Source organism: Exophiala viscosa (genome assembly GCF_022695815.1).
Source record: "Exophiala viscosa unplaced genomic scaffold EDD37scaffold_1, whole genome shotgun sequence".
Lineage (NCBI taxonomy): Eukaryota > Fungi > Ascomycota > Eurotiomycetes > Chaetothyriales > Herpotrichiellaceae > Exophiala > Exophiala viscosa.
In genome coordinates this window covers 3390213-3412232 of record NW_026944353.1, presented here as the reverse complement: position 1 = coordinate 3412232, position 22020 = coordinate 3390213, and the positions used below count along the sequence as shown (strand labels likewise).

The window sequence follows — 22020 nt, the reverse complement described above, 5'->3', positions numbered from 1 at the left end:
TTTCCGCCAACGGTTTTGAAAGCATGTGCTTCGTTGAGCTTTGGCCTATCATTCAGCAATGGCCGCCTCGTCTTTCGTGGCAGCTCTGGCGGTAATGCCCCTTCTGCCCCTCATTTTGCTGCTCCTGCTTCGATTGTTGATCCGGGGCCTGGGCTGGTTTCTGCAAACCAGATCCAAGGACAGGAGGGCCGCTATCATAACCAAAGTTCGGCGTGGTCGTGATGCCATCTCGACCAGACTACGACCAACTCATCAAGATAGCGAAGATGGTTGGGAGAAGGTTGAGAAGGCTGGCAAGGCTGACAATGGCAAGCTAATGCACCATGAATGGGAGGGCATAGTTGGCTTCTTCCATCCTTTTTGGTGAGTCATTCTGCAGGTACGCGTAGCTCGCGTTGCTGATCTCATGCAGCAATGCGGGAGGTGGTGGCGAAAGAGTGCTATGGGCTGCTATTGCTGCCACGCAGAAACGCTGGCCCAACGCCATCTGTGCCGTCTACACGGGCGATCACGACATCGATCGCAGCGTCGTGGTAACGACCGTCAAAACTCGCTTCGGAATCACGTTGCAAGAACACTCGTTGGTGTTTCTCTATTTATCTCGGCGGTACTTTGTCCTCGCAAGCACCTACCCATACTTCACCTTATTAGGACAGTCACTGGGCTCCTTGGTCCTTGCTTATGATGCCTTTCAGCTCCTTGTGCCGGATATATTCGTCGACACTATGGGGTATGCCTTTGCAGTAGCGTTTTGCAAATTTCTGTTTCCAAAAGTGCCCACCGCAGCTTATGTGCACTATCCAACGATCTCTACCGATATGCTGGAAAGCCTGGATGACACCACGGGTCAAAAGGGCATCAATTCTGGAGCTGGAGCAGGGTGGAGAGGCAAGATCAAGCGATACTACTGGCTTGCATTCGCGGTGCTGTATGGCTGGGTTGGAAGGCAGATTGATGTGGTTATGTGCAATTCCACATGGACACAAGGCCATATACGGCAGCTTTGGGGATCAAAGGCAGCATCCTCAACATTCGGCGCCATCGTCTATCCTCCCTGTCCTGTTGAGGAGCTAGAGGCCAAGATCGAGGTAACTCCAGAAAGCGAGAAAGGACGCGAGAATATTATTCTCTACATTGCACAGTTCCGGCCAGAGAAGAATCACCCCCTTATCCTTCGGGCATTTGCCGAGCATCACAAATTGGCGAAAGACAAGCCAAGACTCGTTCTTATCGGGTCTGTGCGAAGCAACACACCAGACGAGAAGCACATCTATAAACTGCGACTTGAAGCACGCGAATTGGGAATAAAGGATGCGACAACATTCATCTGCGATGCGCCGTTCTCGGTGATCCTGGAATATTTGCAGAGATCAAGTGTCACCACGAACGGAATGTATTCGGAGCATTTCGGCATCGGCAATGTGGAAGGACTCGCGGCAGGTCTGATCCCAGTGGTTCACAACAGTGGAGGACCAAAGCTGGACATTGTGGTGCCTTACGAGGGAAAGCCTGTTGGCTTTCACGCTGAAACAGCTGAGGAGTTTGCCGCAGCTTTTGGTCAGGTTGCAGCCCTCCCGCCGGACGAACGATATGCTATGCGTTTAAGAGGTCGTGCAAGCACGAAGAGGTTCACAGAAGCAGTCTTCGCCCAAAAGTGGGTTGAGGAAATGGAAACCCTGGTGAACATGCACATTACGAATCGTTCTTAGGCTGTTGCGATCACGCAAGCTTTGTGGCATCGCTCTTTAGCCTTTAGACTACATGATACCCTCTTTGGAATTTGTCAAACCTCACCGAGACAAACACTATTGTTCCCTTCAACTGGCAAGGACAGGCTATCAAAGAGAGAAGTCCCAATCGATGTCACGTGTTGATTGGTAGCGCCTTGGCGTGATTGCCGCCGCCGTAGCCTCGCCGCAACTCTCGTTGCCTCTTCTCCAACAGTCTCTCTTTGTTCACTTCTGTTTTACCAAGTTTGCCGCTTCTCAGCGCCTTGCGCATAAAGTCGCTTCTTTCCCTTGCCTCTTCTGTCGATCTACCTCCTTCCTTCAAGCAAACCCATCTTTTCCACCGAAACCATCTCATCTTGACGAACCAAACCCTATCACCCTTCTCTCATCAGTCTTCACTTCCCGCAATGTCGCTGTGTCTAAACCGGCTACAGGAGGAGAGGTAGCTTTCATTCCCGAGACCCTTGTTTTGCAGTCACTAATCTCTGCCCAGAAAGCAGTGGAGAAAGGACCATCCATTTGGCTTCTTCGCGAAGCCCGTGAGGGGTGCCAATGGAGTCGTGGACTTGAAGAACTGGGAGGTTGGAGTTCCGGGAAGAGAGAAGACTATATGGGAAGGTGGACTATTCAAGTTGACACTCACGTTTCCTGATGAGTATCCGACAAAACCACCAAAGTGTGAGGCAAATTCGCCTTTCTCACTGAAGCAACTCTGATAATGATCTAGGCAAATTCGTCCCTCCGCTCTTCCATCCCAACGTCTACCCTTCGGGCACTGTCTGCCTCTCGATCCTCAACGAAGAGGAGGGCTGGAAGCCAGCCATTACAATCAAGCAGATCCTCCTTGGTATCCAGGATTTGCTCAATGACCCAAACCCAGAATCGCCGGCTCAGGCCGATGCGTATAATTTGTTTAAGAAGGACCGGGCCGCTTATGAACGAAAGATCAGGAGCATAGTCAAGGAAAACCCGGCACCATAGCCAGTTGGACGAGGCCTTGGAGACATGGCATGCCTGGAAGATCGGCTGGTATGAGTGATGAACAACTGCATTTACGAGCGCGGCGTTTCAGTGGGTATCAGGACAGGATTCTAGAGGATTTCGGGCGAAATGGGCACGTCTCATTGAGGAGCGGGCGTCGTGGACATACTCGTATCGAGGCGACATTCCCGGGCTTGAACAAATGATCTACTACGGAGTAACGCCGCGGCTGTGGTAAAGGCTTCATTCTTGCTTCAAGGATCGCAAAGCGCCTGAAAGGTGATAGCGTGGGGGTGCTGTTAGGCTGTGTGCACTGTGCATAAGAGCCGTGCGGGGAGTCGGATGTCTGCAGCATATTGGCTGCACGAGGCTTCGCAATGTGACAGTCTTGCTGCCCAAGAATTGGAGGCGAGCATCTTCCACCATTCAGCTTCCACCTAGGGTAATACAGAGACACATAGTAAGAAAGTCGCGTGCCCGAACATCCTTCGCCCCTATAGGAAAAGCAGGCAGGAAAATATGACATATGGAGGCAAAAAGTGGTCTTGTTCCGAAGACATGAATTTTGGTCTGGTAACGATGTGAGGTAGACCCAGTGGCGGCATCGGAGCTCGAGGTCCACCAAACAGCTAGAAAGATATCCCTTATCTTTTGTATCGTGCCGGGAACCGGCCCAAATGAGGTGGGTTGAGGGGCGGTGAATCTACCATGGTAGGTCTGTGTCGAGGCTGCTCTCACTGACAATTACTTAATCTTCATTAGGCAGGCTGGACACTCCGGGATCACCAGATGCGCTGACCTGCGTCAAGCGTTTGGTGGGAGCATTTTTGAGTCATCCCGCTCCCAAAATTTCGGGCCCTGCGCCGTTATTTTTATTTATCCCACGCTCAACGCCGCCCACACTTTTTCCAGACCTTGCATACAGTCATACTCTCTAAATCTGAAGGCTTCTGTACGGGAGCTCGTGGGCAGTCATGTGTGGTATATTTGCGTGCCATGGGTGAGTAATATATGCGTTAAGCTGTGTCCTCTGGCGTTCATGCCCACTGATTCAATGGCAGCCATCCGTCAATAGCCACCTTCAAAACCCAAGCACTCCAGTGCGTAAAGTGCCTCCGACATCGTGGCCCGGATTGGTCGGGCAACTGGGTGGGAAACAACACAATCCTCTGCCATGAACGGCTAAGTATCGTGGGCGTGGACACTGGCGCACAGCCTTTGGTCAACGATGAAGGAACCATTGCTTTGGCTGTCAACGGAGAAATCTACAACCACCGAATCCTGCGCAAACATTTGGACACTCCCTACAACTTCAAAACGCATAGTGACTGCGAGGTCATTATTCCGCTGTATCAACAGTTCGGCATAGATGCCCCCAACCAGCTGGACGGCATGTTCTCATTCGTTCTGCACGACAAGAAGAATGACCGTACGATTGCTGCACGAGATCCCATCGGTATTACCTCCTTCTACCTTGGCCGCTCGAGCACAACACCAGGAGCTGCATACTTTGCCTCTGAACTGAAAGCACTGGCACCAGTGTGCGACAACATCATTGCATTCCCGCCGGGTCACGTGTACGATTCGAAGACAGACACACTCACTCGGTATTTTCAGCCCTCGTGGTGGGATCCCACCAAAGTACCCGACACGCCCATCGACTACAAGCTGCTCAGAAAGACGCTGGAAAAGTCGGTGCTGAAGCGACTCATGGCTGAAGTGCCCTACGGTGTCCTCCTATCCGGTGGTCTTGACTCGAGTTTGACGGCCTCTATTGCGCAGCGGGAATCTCTTCGTCAAAGAGCAGTCATCAACGCTCAAACCAACGGCGCGTCCAGCGAGATCAACGGCGATACACCCCAGACAGGCTCCAAGCTTGTGGGGATCGACGATGAAGAAGAGTTGACCACGGTCACCTTCCTGCCACAACTGCACTCTTTCTCGATTGGTCTCCCGGGCGCCCCCGATACCAAAGCAGCCCTTGAAGTGGCCAAATTCCTCGGTACCAAGCACCACGATTTGACCTTCACCATTCAGGAAGGCTTGGATGCTTTATCCGACGTCATCTATCACCTCGAGTCCTACGACGTGACCACCATCCGCGCATCCACGCCAATGTACCTTCTCAGTCGAAAGATCAAAGCGATGGGTGTCAAAATGGTGCTCAGTGGCGAAGGCAGTGATGAAATCTTCGGCGGTTATCTGTATTTTCACGCGGCTCCAAACAAGGAAGAATTCCACAAGGAAACCGTTCGCAGAGTCAAGAACCTGCATTTGTCCGACTGTCTGCGAGCAAACAAGTCGACGTCAGCATGGGGTCTTGAGGCTCGTGTGCCTTTCCTCGACAAGCAATTTTTGGAAGTGGCCATGAATATTGACCCCGCAGAGAAAATGATTACCAAAGATAGAATCGAGAAGTACATCATCCGAAAGGCCTTCGACACAACCGACGAGCCAGATGTTAAGCCGTATCTGCCAGACAACATCTTGTGGCGGCAGAAGGAGCAATTCAGTGATGGTGTCGGATATGGCTGGATTGACGCCTTGAAGGACAACGCTGAGCTCAACGTGACGGACGAAATGATGAAGAACCCCAAACCAGAATGGGGCGACGACATTCCCGATTCCAAAGAGGCCTACTGGTATCGCACAATGTTCGACCAACACTTCCCGCCATACTGCGCATCCACGGTCATGCGGTGGACGCCGACGTGGTCGAAACAAACAGACCCAAGTGGAAGAGCGATCGCAACACATCTTGCGAAGTATGAAAGCGGGAAGGAATCATGATCACTGCTTTGTCAATCCGATAACCATCGTTGGCTGGCGTCCGGGGGCATATTCGAGAGCCATGTACGGGGAAGCTTGCGGCCATCTCTGGCGTGGCAGATAGCGTTGTCGTATATGTGTTGGGTGAACAAAACCGTCAAATGGTTCCATAGGTCACACTTGAGTATGTACATCCGCAATGTAAACACTTGTGTATGCATCAATGCTATCGGTCCGCATCTGTGTCATTTCGCTTGTGCTTCGTAGAAGCACGCCGAAGAACGCGTCAAGATGACATAGGGGGCAGCTTTGCCGAAGAAATTCCACCTTCTCGGAATATGCAGGGTGATTGGCTCCAAACGAATAGAACAGCTGCCGATGCAAAACAGATCTCCCCCCGAACACCCCGAGCCATTTTCTTTGAAGCTGCCACTATTCAAGTTCGACATCCTCTGTTGATCTCCCCTTTCCTCGCTTGGACAATCCTTCTCGATCTCTTCATCTTCCACAACCGTCATCATGTCCGGCATTCCAGTTCCTTTCAGCGATATCGCTAAGCCAGCGAACGATGTGAGAGAGACGGTTGCCGATTTCGCATTGAATGCTCTAACATACCTTGCAGCTCCTCAACAAGGACTTCTACCACACCACCGCCGCTAACCTCGAGGTCAAGTCCAAAGCGCCTAACGGCGTTACGTATGTTCCCCCTCGCCCGTTCAGAGGTCGGCGCTGATCATCTGAACAGCTTCAACGTCAAGGGAAAGTCCGCCCACGATGGACCTATTTCTGGCTCGGTGAGCACAACGATAACACAATCAAACTTCAGGATATCACATATTAACGGCAGAGGAAAGATTGAAGGAAAATACTCCGATAAGGCAACTGGTAATACTCCCGTGCGCTGCCTTGTTGCGGTGTCATGAGCGATGGTGGACTCCCGTTTGAGTCACAGGTGTTCGCTCGTTTCGCACGTGCATAGCTGACACAGCTTTGCGCAGGTCTTACCCTGACCCAGACATGGACCACCTCAAACAGCCTCGACACCAAGCTCGAGCTTGAGGACAACCTCACCAAGGGTCTCAAGGCCGAAGTCCTCACCAACTACCTGCCCGCGAAGAGCACCTATGGCGGCAAGCTCAACCTCCTCTACAAGCAACCCAACATCCACACCCGTCTGTTCACCGACCTCTTCAAGGGACCTACCGCCACTATGGACGTCACTCTTGGTCATGAAGGTTTCCTCATTGGCGCAGAAGGTGGATACGATGTTGGCAAGGCCGCCATCACAAAGTATGCTCTTGCAGCAGGATACAGCCAAGGTTCCTACGCCGCGGCTGTAACGGCCACCAACAACTTGACCATCTTCTCTGCCAGCTACTACCACAAGGTCAACACTGAGGTGGAGGCTGGTGCCAAGGCCACCTGGGACTCAACAGCAGGAAGCAACGTCGGTCTCGAGGTCGCCACGAAGTACAAGCTTGACCCCAGCTCCTTCGCAAAGGTAATTACCATCCCTCACTTAGAATGCAGCCTGCTGACCGTTTAGGCCAAAATCAACGACCGTGGTATCGCCGCCCTTGCCTACAACGTCAAGCTCGGAACCGGTGTCACCCTTGGACTCGGTGCTTCGCTCGATACCCAAAACCTCAACCAAGCTGCGCACAAGGTTGGTGCGTCGTTCACGTTCGAGGGATAAGCGCATGCACCACTCAACTGTATTTCCGTAGCCACACTGGATCAGATTGTACAAAGAGGCATAGAAGAAGACATGGCATCTGGCCATTTTAGTGATCGCGATTCATGGGCGACCGTCATGGTCCTGTGTTGATCGAATCAATCCCACAAGCGAATCTCGTCCTCCATTGCGCCCCTCTTTATACAATATTGAAGGTCTATCGATACAATCCTGCTAACCTTTCGTCCAATCGTTCCTGGGTCCGTCTCTGCGACTTCCGTCTGCTCGAGTAAGCCCGCCTCGAGGGGAGTTCGCCATCGACACCACAATGGTCCCGACAGAGACACCCAAGACTATGATGGCTGAGACGACGATAAATCGTCCCCAGAAATTATCGGCCTCGATGGATGCCTCTGCGGCAGCCAATTCCACCGCACGTCTATTTGCCCTTCTATAGTCCTCGTGTGTCTGCGTTTTGTAGGTGCTATGAGCATCGAAGGCCGGATCAAATCGGCCGTCTTCTGTGTAGGCGCCTGTGTTGAACGTTCCGCCCATGTGAGGCTGAGGTCCAGCTTGACTCGCATGAGCCTGGTTCGTCGTGTTCGCGGAAGGCTTCCCATGTGCGTAGAAAGAGGGAGGCGGGCCCTTAAAAGCGCTCCGTCTCTTGCTTAGCCCGGTGGCCGGACGATGACCGGCATATGTTGACCTTTGATGGCTCGAGTGCGAGCCATGACTGTGTCGGTGTGTATGGACGCGCATCACATCTCGATCATAGCGCTTCCTCTTCTCCGGATTTGCCAGCACGCTGTACGACTCGCTTATCTGGGCGAAGCGTTCTCCTGCCTTGGGGTCATTGTGATTCCTGTCGGGATGTGTTTCTTTCGAAAGCACATAGAACTGCTTCTTTAACTCGGCAGCGGTAGCATTCTGCTTGATCTGAAGTACTGCATAGTGGTTCGGAGCATCACCGGACTGTCGTGCCGCAGGCGTTTGTGAGAAGTAGCGTCCGCGTGCTCGTGCTCCATCTAACAAGCATTTCGTAGGAAGAAAAGGGATCGCGCGGCGGAGAGGTACACCTGGCAATGGTAGAGAAGCCGGGCGAAAGGGCATCCCTCATGCTTGTAACGGGCAGGAGACTGCTGACTAGGTAGGAGGTAGATTGGTTGTAATGGTAGAATTCGATTACAGCACAGGAGTGCGAGTGCGTGACGTCTTTCAATTTTTGGGTCGCAGGATGCGAGTTGTAAGAAGCCCCAAATGGATAGCGGTGGCTCTCGCCCGCAATTGGTCCGCTGCCGCCGACTCCAGGCACTTGTTGCCGCCTAAAAGTCTCCTCGAGGAAAAGACCGCCTTTTAATCGTTTTGGCTTGATTTACACACTCAGCTTTCTGTCTCTCGGTGACCAGTCTTTACGATGACGGCCAAAGCGGCAGACGAGCTTTCAAAGCTCGCTATCAATGGCGCTGGTACGGATCCCAAATCACAGACCAACGGCACAAACGGCACGAATGGCCATTTATCAGATCAGGACGAGTCGGACGACGACAAAGACGATGATGCGGTCGCCGCAGGTGGCGCCAACGGTAACACCGCCAATGGCGCTGCCAAAAAGAAGAAGAAAAAGAAACCAAAGAAGAAGAAGCCCGGTGTTGCCAAAGTCCAGTCTGACCCTCCTCGTGTGCTCGTCAGTCAACTGTTCCCGAACGAGTACCCGGTAGGTGAGGAAGTGGAATACAAGAATGACAATGCATACCGGACAACGAACGAAGAGAAGCGTCATCTTGACAGGATGAACAACGATTTCCTTCAGGAGTACCGACAAGGTGCCGAAGTTCACCGGCAGGTGCGCAAGTGGGCACAGGCAAACATTAAACCCGGTCAGACATTGACAGAGATCGCGGAAGGTATCGAGAACGGCACTCGCGCTCTTACCGGACATTGGGGTCTGGAAGAAGGTGACAACATCAAAGGAGGCGTGGGTTTCCCGACAGGCCTGAGCATCAACCACATCGCGGCTCATTATACGCCTAATGCTGGTAACAAATGGGTGCTGGGCGAACAGGATGTGATGAAAGTCGATTTCGGCGTGCACGTGAATGGACGCATCGTGGACTCTGCATTCACCATGACATTCGATCCAAAGTACGACAATCTTCTGGCTGCAGTCAAGGACGCTACGAACACGGGCATTCGCGAGGCCGGTATCGACGTGCGAGTGTGTGATATTGGTGCCGCCATTCAAGAGGCTATGGAGTCGTATGAACTTGAATTGGATGGCAAGACGTACCCAATCAAATCCATCCGCAACCTGAATGGACATGACATCGTGCAGCACAGTATCCACGGCGGGAAATCGGTGCCCATCGTCAAGGGCGGCGATCAGACGAAAATGGAGGAAGGAGAGATTTTTGCTATCGAGACTTTCGGATCCACCGGCCGCGGTCAGGTCGTGGATGATCTCGAAGTCTCCCATTATGCTTTACGTCCGGACGCGCCAAACACGGCTCTGCGTGTGCAGAGTGCGCGGTCGCTACTGAATGTCATCAAGAAGAACTTCGGTACACTTCCGTGGTGTCGGCGGTATCTCGACCGATTGGGACAGGACAAATACTTGCTCGGCTTGAATAACCTGGTTCAGTCAGGGATCGTGGAGGCGTATCCTCCGTTGGTGGATATCAAAGGAAGCTACACTGCTCAATTTGAGCATACGATTTTGCTGAGACCAACGGTCAAGGAGGTCGTTAGCCGTGGTGATGATTACTAGGTTGCCTTCTTCAAGAGAGGTGTCTGAAATCGCGAAGTCGACTTCTGACAGACTCACTCATACGATGAGAATCTTTGACCTCAGAGCCCAGGGCTTATGATAAATGAAAATGCATTTGTACCAGAAATCTATCCCGTAATGCTGCCTGTGGTCAGCAATCCCCACACATCGCTGTAATATGTTGATCACTGGCGGGCATGTAGAAGCCAGCCTCGTCAAGCTTTAAAGCGAAACTAAGACTGTCTGACTTCCGGCTTTTGCACGATTTAGCAATATGCGTGTTTTAGCTAGATGCGTATGTGTGAGGTACAGACGGAATGGTGGGCGTCCATCTCCTCATCATTGAGGCTTCCACCCGTATGCCTTCTCATACTTCAGCTTTGAGTAATGCTTGTTGGAACGGCGTACATCTGCCGTCAGACTACTGCATTTCTACCGGCGGTGGTCTTGGCACAGCCTCGCTTCAGATGCCGCAATCGGATTTGTCGGTGACGTCCATTGACTCACCTGCTTCAGAAAACTTTACATAACCAGTCTTCCTATGAAGCATTCCTTTCTGTTTTTGTCGTACTCCCAACCCAATTGAAAATTTGGGGAAGAGGTGAGATATATATCACCATGTCGACGTTCGGCAGTTACTTCCGGGTGACAACCTACGGCGAGTCGCACTGTCGCTCAGTAGGATGCATTGTCGACGGATGTCCGCCTGGGATGCAACTCACAGAGGATGATATCCAACCACAAATGACTCGTCGCAGACCTGGTCAGTCCGCTCTCACAACACCGAGAAACGAGAAAGACCGAGTCGAAATTCAGTCGGGTACGGAGTTTGGTGTGACGCTAGGAACCCCAATTGGCCTTGTAGTGCGAAACGAAGATCAGAGACCGAAGGACTACGGCAATAAGACGATGGATCTCTATCCGAGACCCAGTCACGCAGACTTCACCTACCTTGAAAAGTACGGCGTCAAGGCAAGCAGTGGCGGAGGAAGAAGCAGTGCTCGAGAAACCATTGGTGAGTGCCTCACAGAAGCTTTACGTTCACATATTGACCAATGTCAACAGGACGGGTAGCAGCAGGTGCAATCGCTGAGAAGTATCTCTCACAAGCACACGGCGTCGAGATTGTCGCATTCGTGTCTTCCGTTGGCTCAGAACATCTCTTTCCACCAACACAAGCTCACCCAACTCCTTCTACACAACCAGAGTTCTTGTCCCTCATCTCAAAAATCACGAGAGAAGACGTCGACTACTTTGTGCCTGTGCGATGTCCAGAGGCGAGCGCCACTCAGCGCATGACCAAGGTGATTGAGAGGTTCCGTGACGCGAGCGACAGCATCGGAGGAACAGTCACTTGCGTGATCCGGAATTGTCCCATTGGACTCGGAGAACCCTGCTTCGACAAGCTAGAGGCAGATCTTGCACATGCCATGTTGAGCATACCAGCTACTAAAGGTTTCGAGATTGGGTCTGGTTTCGGTGGGTGTGAGGTTCCAGGTTCAATACATAACGACCCATTCATTATCGCCGAGGACGGTGTTGTAGGGGAGAAGGGGACCAAGCGCAAATTGAAGACGAAGACCAATAACTCGGGAGGGATTCAAGGTGGTATCTCGAACGGACAACCCATTTACTTCAGGGTGGCCTTTAAGCCTCCAGCGACCATCGGCCAGGCTCAACAAACGGCCACGTTCGAAGGGGAGGAAGGGACCCTGGAGGCCAAGGGCCGTCACGACCCATGTGTTGTGCCCAGAGCTGTGCCCATCGTTGAAGCAATGTCGGCCCTCGTAATAATCGACAACCTCATGGCGCAGACTGCTCGAGAGAGCACTAGAAATCTCCTGCCGCCTCTACACGCCACTCTGCCGGCTAATGAGACAGGCACAGAGGCGGATCCAGCCACGGTGGCCGAGCATCTAAACGGGGCGAGTAACGGGACAAGCTGATTCCATGTGGTGGACTCTGTAATATAGAAAAGTTCCGTCGTACTGCTTAGGCTGGGTTTCGCACCACACCACATATCCACAAGGCGTTGAGACAGGCGGTCGTCAAATGATATCATGTATGTGTACCAGCGAAATTTGTTCCGTCGCCGTTCGCTATGCTCTTCATGAATTGCTCCAATATAGCCAATCCCCGTCGTGCACCTTCCCAACTTACGTCCATTCGCACAGTCTGGAGTGGACTTACCCAGCTTGAAGATATCTCCATCGTTCCCTAGCCTCGCTCTCCCTCCGTTCTTTCTCCTCTTGACTCACCATCTCCACGCCCAGGGCGATTCTCTCGTCCTTGGCTCGTAAAGCGCGCCTGACTCTCCATGCCATCGCCGCTACCAGCCCATACAGCACGGCACTAACAAGCTGCAATGCGACCATCGCCCCCCAAACACCCGCATACCCACCGGTTCCCGAAGGACACTCGTTCCTCGCCAGGCTACCGTACGAGTTGTCGTTCCCCACACAACTTCCCAAAAAGAAGATTGCGCTGACGAACATGACCACGCTTAGTATCGCGGAGAACCATAGGGCGAGCGTAGGAGAATTGACTCGCGCCAGGACGTGCAGGTGCAGACTAGGAATGGCGTTGAAGAAAGATAGCCCAGGCACGATGAGCGGTTGGATGACTTGTGCGCTTGCATGAGCGTCAGCGACTGTCTTTCAAAACCCCCGTACGACGATCACAACGCCTTGCAAAACCTAACACCGTGAGGGGATTTGGACATACAAATTTAAATCTGTCTTGAGACTCGCGATCCAAGTCGCCCCCAAAGCGATCTCAATCATGCTGAGGATGCCAATCGCCAAGACGAACCAGGGCGCATAGGCAGTCCATCTCGCTGTTCGAGACCAGCGGGTGTCGCCTTCAAAGGAGGCGTCTTTGAGGCCCTCGATACCGAGCATCTTGGACAAAGCCGAATATGGGAACTTTTTTGTATCGGTGGCTGTCGAGGGCGAGCACGAGATAAGAAACCTTCGGAAGTACTTTTGTAGGTAGTAAAGGCGCGATCTCAAGTCCTCGAATTCCTTCGTCTTGTGCGCATGATCTGTACTTATAGTCGCTCTGGAGTCTGAAGAGTGCTATAGATTATGGCTGCAACCAGTATCAACCGTAAAACAGCATGGCAAAGAGTACGAGTATCAAAAGAATAAAGACAGAAACACCTTGAGAGATCACAGACTCCCCAAACCCCTCAATTCTGTCACCAGATCAAAAGTTCTTGGGTTACATGGCTGGCCGTTGATCAATTGCCCCGGGGGGAGTATTGTGGGGTCAAGAGACAGGTTTCGGGACGCCTAATCAACACTTTGTTGCAAAAGCTGGCCTCTGATCGTTTATTGTACGCTATTCTGATTCGCCGTCATGATGCCACACAGGGCATATTGCGTAAATAAATACGTGGGAGACGCAGACAATGCATGCCGAGTTGCCGATATCACAGCCTCTCTCATCGGCGCGACCCGGGGCTGCGAAAGCTGGAGCCATATATATGCTCTCAATCACTGTACGATGTCATAAGTGATCATGACTTCCATATTAATATATCGCACCCGCTCGATATTCTCGACATCGATACGCGCACTTGCAGCCTGTTGAGAGACCAGACCAGACTGATTCCGTGAAAGGTTGCTAACCCCAGATCTCAGCGATCTTCGCGCTGAGTGCTTTGGCCACCTTTTTGCGTGGAATGGCATTTCCAAGACGATCACTTATCATGTTGTCTCTGTCTGGACCTCCTTTCCGCATCTCAAAAGCCTCTGCCAATGCTCGCGGCGTTGGCCAGATCTTCTGGATTTCTATGGCTTTGTCCCCAGTCACACCTCTCGTGCACATCAACATCTTGAGGTAAACATCCCTTAACGTCATGCTGTCGGATTTGTCACACATCGCGCCAAACAGGGAGAAAGTTATTCCAAAAACTATTCCAGGAGATAACCTTCTCAACCGCTCAAGTAATATCGAAGCCGCGTCAACTTCGAAGTTTCGCGAAGGTATGACGTGGATATCTTTCTTTTCATAGAGTGTCTTCAATGTCTTGGTCATCCGAGCCAGATATCGAATGGTGTCATCCAGTTTGGTTGTTTGCTTGACGAAGACGTTGTCGACGACCTGCATGCTCGCAATGGCACTCTCCACCGCATCGCCATACTTTTCGCTTTTCTCCGCCGAAAGAGAGTATTCTTCGACGACGTACACGACATGCTTGATGCCTGACTTGTGTAGACGGAACTTTTGCTCACGGAAGCGCCCGTCCTTGATGCTGCCGATCAAATCATCCAAACGCTTCCGCTCTAGAACATGCTCCAGTACGATCCAGATCTTCCCTGCCTGGTCATCTCCAAGATGTGCAGACTGAAGGACATCAGCATATGCTGAATTGACTTCAGCAATCCAGAGGACGTCTCCTAGAGGGAGTGAGCGTAGTTCGGGATCAACCCCAAGCTTCTTCAATTCGCCAGAAATGTATTCGCGGTCGGTAGTGGTCCGGATTTCGCGTGTGTCCAAAAGCATTCTTACCTCGAAACTGCCTGCAGGCAAGATAATGGTGTCATCAGACGCAGGTCCAGCGGCATTTGGTCCTGCCGCTCCGAACTTGCGCGCTTCGATACGTATGTCTGGTTCGGGGCTGGACAACAGATCAACGATACTGGAATTGTTGGTCGCTGCCGTCCCTACCTGGCGTTTTGGAGGCGACTGGTCAGCCTGCGTAGTACGTCTCACACTGAGTTGCGGCTCTGGCGAGGCTCTCCTCAGTGGACTAGGATCGGGAGTTGGTGCGTTCTTTTTGCGTTTGGCTTGGGGCGAAGGGACAGTGCGGCCTTCCAATGTGGCTTTCATACGTAGAAACACTTCCCATCCCTCATCAGACAGGTAGTATTTTTTGACAGGGTTGCCCTTCGTGCATACCAGCTCTTTGCCTTCGAGGGTTTTCATGGATTGCCAAGCAGTATAGAACTTGGTAGGATCACTTGGTGCATAAAAAGACGCGTCGGAATGAGGCTGCGCCTTCGCCATAAGGTCGTCCTTTGATATTGCTTGGTTGCTTTCCTGATCCAAACCACCCAGAGCCATGATCAGAGCATAGGCTCCAGACCTTAGTTTCGGGACATATGGTTGTGTCTTGCGCTGCTTTCGCTTTGGTGACTCTGGCTCGGCTTCAGCCAGTGTAGACTCTTCCGCATCTCCTGGCCCTCTTCTCTTTTTGCCTTTCACAGGCATAGGTAGCCCATTGGCTTCGCAAAATGCTTTGAGCTTGTCCGCGAGGCGGTCGCACAATTTCGGACCAAGCCCATTGAGTTGCTGAGCCTCCGAAGGGTGATTGAAGCGCATAGGGCATGCTATCATGGACTGGTAAGCTTTTTTGTACCTACGACCATCAGTACCCTGCCAACCTTCCAATGCCTGTGTCTTACACAATGTGACCTTTACTATTGCGCTCTTTGGCCTCATCCATCCACTCCTTCAACCACTTCGCAAGAAGGGGATTGGCGCAGGCCTCGGCCATTGTCGATAAAGGCCGGGCTCTCGAGAGCCCAAAATTCGTTTCGAGGCTTCACATCGCTGTCGCGTAGGACGATATCTACCTCATGTCGTCCCGTCGACCATCACTGGTTGCCTCCTTCTTGCTGTGCAGGCCCGCGTCGAGAGTCAGGCAGGCACGTGAACAGGCGTCGCAGGAAGGCGCGTGATCACGGGATGTGACTCAGGCTTGGCATTCCCTTGCTCTATGACTTCGTAGCCTGCATCGCGTTCATGTTGTCTATCAACACACATTGATGGATACGAGAATGATGACTCCACTTTCAGACTGTCCCATTCAGCTACTCAGACCATTGATGTCATGCTTGTCACGCTAGATGTTGCTACGTTTGAATCAGAAGACTCCACCAAGATCAGACAAAGGATGAGCCATCGACGCGGAACCGGATCAAACTGGTTCGGTTTGTTCCTCCGTCGAACGTGTGCCTGGAGATTAAGTATCAGATCTCGATTTCTCGGGTATCTGAAGTGCTTGCATGAGTACACATCGGATGCAAGATCTTAATCCACCTTGTGGAGTAATCGATCGCAATATCGGAAGTTATGGCTGGATGCTGACGTCTTAGATTTGATATCAACCTCATCCCGCGAATCCTCGCACAGCTTTCCAGCCTTGTTCCTGAACCCCTTCGTCGTTTCCCATCGGACAATGCCTGACGTTCCCAGCTGCCACCTGGAGAAGAACTCTCAGAAAACGGCATTCGTGAAGTCAGGTGGATCATCCTAACGCTTGCACAGGTGAGGCCCTCCACCAGCACCTTCGAGCTTTGCGTGAAACCCCTTGTCTCCATTTCGTCACAACATCCTTATTGTCATGGATGACCTCAAGGCGTGCCCATGAAAGTGTAAGTTTGCTTGGATTGTAACTGACGGATTCGTCTGTTCATGACGACACAACGTCCATCTCAGACGTGCTCTGGTAAGGTCCTTCTGCTGGTGGAATGTACAGGTGGGATATCATGTTATATAAACCTGGGAAAACATCTCCCCTGACAAACACTTTTCATTCCTGCATCAATCTTGCAAATACCACCTATACCCACCACAATATAACCATTGTTATCACTAGTCAACATGTCTGCCAACGACGAGTACCAGCCCGGCTCCGACAGCATTGAGGGAGTTAGTGGTGCCGACACCATCCAGAATGACTACAAGTCTCGAACCGGTCAAGGTCACATTCCTGTTCAGAGTGACGAGACTCCCGTGGAAGATCCCATCGATCCCAACACGGCTGACTCCGATGCCACACTAGGTAGGTGTTACCTACCACCATCTTGTGTACCAGACTAACCTTTTCAGCACGTGATGACGCTGAAGCCATTGACAAGAGCAACATTATCGATCAACGCACTCGTGGTGCCACCAAGCCAGGTGCATACCGAGAGCCTGGTGACGAGGAAGGTTTGCCAGGTCCGGAGGATGGTACTAGTGCCGTCTCTGGCGGCCCTGCGTAACTTCTACAACATTTATACGCCGCGTGAAGTGGGAAGCTTGTATTACTAGAAGTGAAGGAGTACATAATGTTACTATGCTGTGGTAAAGATTGTACCCTCAATGGATTTTATGAAATGATCGATGTCGTTCTTCAGCCCTATCAAGTGACGAGTGATAGCTTGATCGTGATTGCCTTATCGTGAAGCATTGCCCACTACGTGAGTATATCGCGATCCAATCACATATCCGTCGCTACTATATGCGCGTGGATTGTTTATCGTCTTGAACCGGTATTTAGGGAATACACGTTTCTGGTCGAGGTTGTACGATCAATACTCAATCTGCAGCAAGTCCGGGGCACAGCATGGCAACAGGAAAATAGATCCATCCGAGGGTTGACAGAGGTATGTAAGCTGAGGTCTTTAGAGCGTCGTCATTCACGAAAGCTAGCTGCTGCAAATGGTACGGAGTACGATCACCGCGATCTTGGGAAATACAGTTTCGATGGCACTTGGTACTCCTGAACGACGACTTTAAGCTTCAATGTTCACTCCTGGTGGCTTACAGGGTGGATTCTCAGACATTATGGGGGAGGCTTGGGGGCCGGCACCAGGGACACATCCGCCAGCCAGCCGTGCCACCTCAGTGCTCACAGCAACCAACCCCTGGCCGCGGGCGCAAAATGGCGTGTGCATCGCGGTTGAGTGTCCTACCTACTATGACCCCGGGCTGACCAAGGTACAGTCGCACCCTCTTGACCTCTTCTTCTCACCTTTATTCACCTGACAGCTCATTTCCGACCCTCTACAACTTTGCAAACTGGTCGCAAAGCTTTCGCGACTCATTATTTGCATTTACATTGACTCAACTATCCTTCCGTTGTATTTATATTGCATCGGCCTCTCTCCCTGACGTCATTATGCCTGGCGAAGAACCCGAGAAAGGAGACAAAGGTACGTAGACTGCTATACGCAACACCAGCTGAAAAGCACAGCACCAGAAAGCTGCATTGCTCATCAGCAGGCTGCTGTCGTGCTGAGGAGCCTTTGCGCCCTTAATACTCACTTTTTGAGCGTCCACAACTTTATGCTAAAGCTCTTTTCATTCATGCGCTGACATGTCTCTTCACAGTCTCATGGAACTGGGGTGGAGGCGCGCCAGGCGGCACCGTTGCAGAGAAGAAGACTGAAGGCGAAATCGCCATCACCAGCAAGCGCGGCAACAAGATCAAGAAGAATGCGGAACCAGGCAACCCTGCCGTGCACATCGAGCGGTCTGGCAACGATGTCGTAAAGAAAGCATCGGAGCTCAACATCGAAGAAAAGGCCAATGGCGCAAGCGGTGAGACTCACGAGGATAAAGAGGAGAAGAAGACTGGAGAGAAGAGAAAGCACGAGGAGGTCGAGGATGGCGACGAGAAAAAAGAAGAGGCTGAGAAGAAAGAAGGGGGTCTAGAAGACAACGCTGAGGGCAAAACAGTTCGGACAGGCGGCAAGACTGAAAAGGCTAAACCTGCTGCTAAGAAGCAGAAGAAGACCGAGAAGACTGAGGAGAAGAAGGAGGACAAGAAGGAAGAGAAGCCAGAAAAGAAGAAAGCTGGTCGACCCAAGAAGACCGAGGGTGCTTCTTCGAAAGCGAAGAAGAATCCGACACCTCGCGCTGGTGACGGCATCGGTTCGCGAACAAGGAGCCAGAAAAAGTAGTTATAGGCGCTGGATCTCTTTGTTTATGACGGATGTGCATGGGTGGTATAGGAAAACAGGCCTAGCACACGCTGGGACCCAGGAAAGGCTAGAAGCATGTATCAATGGACTAGTAATGGACAAAATCTAGGAACTTGGACCTTCTGAAATGAAGGCCGTCATCAGCTTCTATGTGCTAAAGCATCGTTCTCTGGATCCTCGCCTCTCGCCTCAGCCTTGCCCGCCTTCTCTGGATGGTAATTATCCTCGTCCCTGCCCTCAAAGAGTATTTTCTTCCTCCAAACCGCCCGAGCATGGTGGAACAGAACAAAGAAGTACAGCGCCACAAGACAAATACTCATGATCGAGCCCACCCACTGTACGCCCTGGCTATGGAGAGCCCTGCCAATATTGATAACAGCCAACGTGAATCCGACATTGGGAAACACAAACGCCCACCAATTCAGATGGAACTTGATCTTTGTGTGCACAGCCAGACAACTGATGACGCCGATGCACAAGAACCAGAACGACAAACACCATATAAAGACTGCGGCCATAATGGCGAGAATTTGGACCACCTGCACCGTGATTGCGTCCGGGCCGAAATCATTATACCCTGTAGGCCAGTGCTCGGACAGACCTATGATGGATAGGGCTGTAAAACTCGGAGGTCCCACTGCTATGAACATACTCGGTCGAGATGCATACGACGGCAAGCCATACATGATCATTCTTCGGACATAGCTGGCGTACATTCCCATGGAAATCAGCATACCGAGACCCTGGGCGGTCAGACCGCCGAAGAGCATGGGCATAGCGTATTCGCGGGGCTGATACTCGATCCCCGCCGAGGCGATAGTGCCGCAGAGCATGAAAGGGAACATAGGCAAATCCCATGCTGGTGTCATATCCTGGATCTTCAGCCGTGGGTTGGTGAAAAGTATCATGTACGCGAAGACGGCCACTAGGAAAGAGGCGCCAAAGTATATCCAGAAAAGGATCCGATAGACAACGATCAGCCAGTATCCAGAGGTTGGGATGCCGTAGTGCGCAATGCAGGTAATTATGCTTGCCAGAGACAGAAAGAAGGTGGCGAAGAAGAGTGACTCGGTAGGATGGACGAGACTGGCTTTCAGGGTGCCTGGCCACCTAGTGAAGCGGTAGGTGATTGCGCAGACAATGAGCGTGAAGATGCATAGGTCAATGATGTACACGACCTTGCCGATAGTCTGAAGTCCAGGAAAGGAGTGTGGTTGATTTGTTGGTGACAGGAGTAAGGCCAGCCCGCCTGTTGCCATAGGCCATGTGAACCACGCCTGGCATTCGGGTTAGAGAGCCTCGTAGCTATGTCTTAACAGGACGAAAGTATCCTTACCCAGGTGAAATGCTTGAGTCGGTGTAGGCCATGCTCAGGTACCGGCACATCTTTGGCCTCGTTTGTGGTCTCATTGGCATCGTGCACGATATTACTCCGTTCCTGTTGTCGTGATGAGGGAAAGCGTTCGTTCATGATTTGATGAACGACAGGTGCCCAAGATTGGGGTAATATTCGACCTCGAGAGACAGAAGAAAGGTGATGGTTTTTGCTATCTCAGACCATCGAATCTCAGAAACATTTCAGGGCGCGTGTCCCTCAAAGATTCGCTCCATAATTGTAGTTGAAGTGGGTGCTGACGTTGTCTGATAGATCCTTGTGCACGACTCAATATCAACGCTGGTCACAGAAATCAGTGGCTGTGTGTCTGGGTGTTATATGTTTTTGCAAGTGTCGTCCAAAACATGTGATGGTGGAACATGTGTGGTACAGGGTTTAATTTAGGAATTCGTCAGACATTCGAGTGGAGTGCATTTAATTGCCTTGACCCAGCGAATTGCGACCCCGGAATACACAGTTCTGTGCCGAATCTAGGTGTAATGGGCGCGCCTAAATCGTGCAACGCCCGGGATGTTGGCCCGCAAAGGGAGGTTTCATGGACTGTTGCGTCATGCATGGCTCCCAGCTGAGTCTTGCTCTTCATTTACAGTATGTAGAGTGGCCACAACCACATCTAGTAGCATTTGTTGACTGATATTGTAATTTGTTGTGAAGAAGGTCTGGCCAAACTCGATATACTACTCCAAGGCACGTAAGACTCGGCAAATATCCTGCCCGAACTTGAGTTGGTCGAGCACGGCCTCTGTCACGCTGCCCCTGAGGTATCCAGCCTCGTCCTCTTTCACCACACCATCATCACCACCAGGCTTTTTTCATCTACCCACGCCCAGCAGAGCCGTCAGGTGAGATACATCAGCCAGGAAGCTGGGGGAGGGCAAAGAGCCATGAAGGAAGTGTTGCAACGTCGGTGAGGACCTAGCCCTTGACCCGTTCCGGAACCATTTGTTCACACATTACCAAAGTGCTGTACCACTGTCGTGTCGTGACCTATTCAATACGTACAGGTAAATGAATGTGTCCATCCCTCTTCGGCTCTGTTTGTTTGCCAGTCCACAAACGAAGAAATCCCATTTCAGGCTTCACAAATGTCCTTGCTGATTATCAAGACACGAACACCCTGCTCGCTCTCAACCGTACAACGAGTGGGCGCCCCCATCTCGGCCACGATGGTAGCGGATACCTTGTACTCTCACGAGACATACATGTCTATCAGACCCCTATACGAGTACGTCCCCCTGACCTTCTACCTTCACGATGAACCATATCTAACATCCGATCGATGTAAACAGTGCCCATGAAGAGTTTACATCCAAATCGGGCCATGACTTTATTGATACCGTGGCCAAACCACTACTGTACACCCACAGCACGAACAAAACCTTCGGCATAACGCTGATCTACCGTCCCTTCGACCTCAAGCCAACACAGAAGCTAGTGACCTTCCGCGATGCCAGCATGCCCTGGGACGTGCCAGATTATGACGATGAGGACGCGCAGCTACCAACGCTCAAGACTCGGAAGCGTATGCTCGCAGTGGACCCGGAATGGCTTGACGGCAGGATCAGCTACATGTCTTACGAGCACCAAGCGTTTGCACTCCCAACGCTCAAAGCTAACGAGGAGCATCCCAGCCTGAATGCATTCACGGACTTCCTTGCTGAGTTTGGCAGGGCAGTCCAACAAGCAGGCCTAGAAAATGTGATAGGACTATTCTCTCGGCCGTCGAGTGACTTTCAGGGCGGCCTGGAGCGTGTCGAAGGCGGCGCTGTCGTTCTGTACCCGCCTGGCGAGTTTGTCGGTGCCGACCTAGAGGAAGCCGTGCAGACGGGCTGGTTCTGGCTGGAGGACGACGAGGCCAAAGAAGTGCAGGTGTGGTCGGCGGTCGACAAGACAGCAAAGGGGAAGTAAGGAGGCAGGGGAACCTCACTGTTCTCCAGCTGTGCTAGAAGAGTAAAACATGAACGACATGCTTCTCGTGAGCACACTACCATTTGAGCACAAAGGAC

The 22020-nt window shown here is 51.8% G+C and overlaps 13 protein-coding genes across 13 annotated transcripts; 9 read left to right on the top strand and 4 right to left on the bottom strand.

Annotated features, from left to right (window-relative positions):
• Positions 1-58: 58 nt before the first annotated feature.
• Positions 59-1709, top strand: EDD37DRAFT_558379 (alpha-1,2-mannosyltransferase; the record flags this gene model as incomplete). Its single annotated transcript, XM_062813750.1, has 2 exons — positions 59-363; positions 413-1709. The coding sequence occupies 2 exons, from the start codon at positions 59-61 to the stop codon at positions 1707-1709; spliced, it is 1602 nt and encodes a 533-aa protein (XP_062675592.1).
• Positions 1710-2137: 428 nt separating this feature from the next.
• On the top strand, positions 2138-2711 carry EDD37DRAFT_604584 (SUMO-conjugating enzyme ubc9; the record flags this gene model as incomplete). Its single annotated transcript, XM_062814750.1, has 3 exons — positions 2138-2172; positions 2224-2408; positions 2458-2711. 3 exons carry the CDS (start codon positions 2138-2140, stop codon positions 2709-2711), a joined length of 474 nt encoding a protein of 157 aa, XP_062675591.1.
• A 649-nt stretch (positions 2712-3360) lies between these two features.
• Positions 3361-5802, top strand: EDD37DRAFT_65584 (asparagine synthase). Its single transcript, XM_062818786.1, has 3 exons — positions 3361-3422; positions 3474-3711; positions 3773-5802. The coding sequence occupies exons 2-3, from the start codon at positions 3686-3688 to the stop codon at positions 5499-5501; spliced, it is 1755 nt and encodes a 584-aa protein (XP_062675590.1). The 5' UTR covers positions 3361-3422; positions 3474-3685; the 3' UTR covers positions 5502-5802.
• A 197-nt stretch (positions 5803-5999) lies between these two features.
• EDD37DRAFT_645446 (voltage-dependent anion channel) lies at positions 6000-7176 on the top strand (the record flags this gene model as incomplete). Its single annotated transcript, XM_062817630.1, has 5 exons — positions 6000-6050; positions 6103-6176; positions 6226-6365; positions 6479-6981; positions 7027-7176. 5 exons carry the CDS (start codon positions 6000-6002, stop codon positions 7174-7176), a joined length of 918 nt encoding a protein of 305 aa, XP_062675589.1.
• EDD37DRAFT_617651 (molecular chaperone DnaJ) lies at positions 7025-8455 on the bottom strand. Its single transcript, XM_062815754.1, has one exon. The coding sequence runs from the start codon at positions 8263-8265 to the stop codon at positions 7390-7392; it is 876 nt and encodes a 291-aa protein (XP_062675588.1). The 5' UTR covers positions 8266-8455; the 3' UTR covers positions 7025-7389.
• Positions 8456-8490: 35 nt separating this feature from the next.
• Positions 8491-10046, top strand: EDD37DRAFT_617649 (methionyl aminopeptidase). Its single transcript, XM_062815753.1, has one exon. It carries the CDS (start codon positions 8570-8572, stop codon positions 9917-9919), a length of 1350 nt encoding a protein of 449 aa, XP_062675587.1. The 5' UTR covers positions 8491-8569; the 3' UTR covers positions 9920-10046.
• Positions 10047-10228: 182 nt separating this feature from the next.
• On the top strand, positions 10229-11985 carry EDD37DRAFT_65287 (chorismate synthase). Its single transcript, XM_062818492.1, has 2 exons — positions 10229-10934; positions 10985-11985. Exons 1-2 carry the CDS (start codon positions 10538-10540, stop codon positions 11863-11865), a joined length of 1278 nt encoding a protein of 425 aa, XP_062675586.1. The 5' UTR covers positions 10229-10537; the 3' UTR covers positions 11866-11985.
• On the bottom strand, positions 11986-13182 carry EDD37DRAFT_65330 (uncharacterized protein). The gene is made up of 2 exons (XM_062818547.1): positions 12644-13182; positions 11986-12550 (listed from the first exon to the last, which is right to left on the bottom strand). Exons 1-2 carry the CDS (start codon positions 12817-12819, stop codon positions 12106-12108), a joined length of 621 nt encoding a protein of 206 aa, XP_062675585.1. The 5' UTR covers positions 12820-13182; the 3' UTR covers positions 11986-12105.
• A 364-nt stretch (positions 13183-13546) lies between these two features.
• On the bottom strand, positions 13547-15422 carry EDD37DRAFT_558131 (crossover junction endonuclease MUS81; the record flags this gene model as incomplete). Its single annotated transcript, XM_062813742.1, has 2 exons — positions 13547-15284; positions 15331-15422. 2 exons carry the CDS (start codon positions 15420-15422, stop codon positions 13547-13549), a joined length of 1830 nt encoding a protein of 609 aa, XP_062675584.1.
• Positions 15423-16459: 1037 nt separating this feature from the next.
• Positions 16460-17071, top strand: EDD37DRAFT_65265 (uncharacterized protein). The gene is made up of 2 exons (XM_062818471.1): positions 16460-16712; positions 16760-17071. Exons 1-2 carry the CDS (start codon positions 16532-16534, stop codon positions 16912-16914), a joined length of 336 nt encoding a protein of 111 aa, XP_062675583.1. The 5' UTR covers positions 16460-16531; the 3' UTR covers positions 16915-17071.
• Positions 17072-17524: 453 nt separating this feature from the next.
• Positions 17525-18744, top strand: EDD37DRAFT_617639 (uncharacterized protein). Its single transcript, XM_062815752.1, has 2 exons — positions 17525-17847; positions 18026-18744. The coding sequence occupies exons 1-2, from the start codon at positions 17814-17816 to the stop codon at positions 18595-18597; spliced, it is 606 nt and encodes a 201-aa protein (XP_062675582.1). The 5' UTR covers positions 17525-17813; the 3' UTR covers positions 18598-18744.
• Positions 18745-20380, bottom strand: EDD37DRAFT_617637 (voltage-dependent anion channel). The gene is made up of 2 exons (XM_062815751.1): positions 19955-20380; positions 18745-19895 (listed from the first exon to the last, which is right to left on the bottom strand). Exons 1-2 carry the CDS (start codon positions 20087-20089, stop codon positions 18759-18761), a joined length of 1272 nt encoding a protein of 423 aa, XP_062675581.1. The 5' UTR covers positions 20090-20380; the 3' UTR covers positions 18745-18758.
• Positions 20381-21180: 800 nt separating this feature from the next.
• On the top strand, positions 21181-21922 carry EDD37DRAFT_604573 (uncharacterized protein; the record flags this gene model as incomplete). The annotated part of the gene is made up of 2 exons (XM_062814749.1): positions 21181-21239; positions 21304-21922. 2 exons carry the CDS (start codon positions 21181-21183, stop codon positions 21920-21922), a joined length of 678 nt encoding a protein of 225 aa, XP_062675580.1.
• Between the last annotated feature and the right edge of the window lie 98 nt (positions 21923-22020).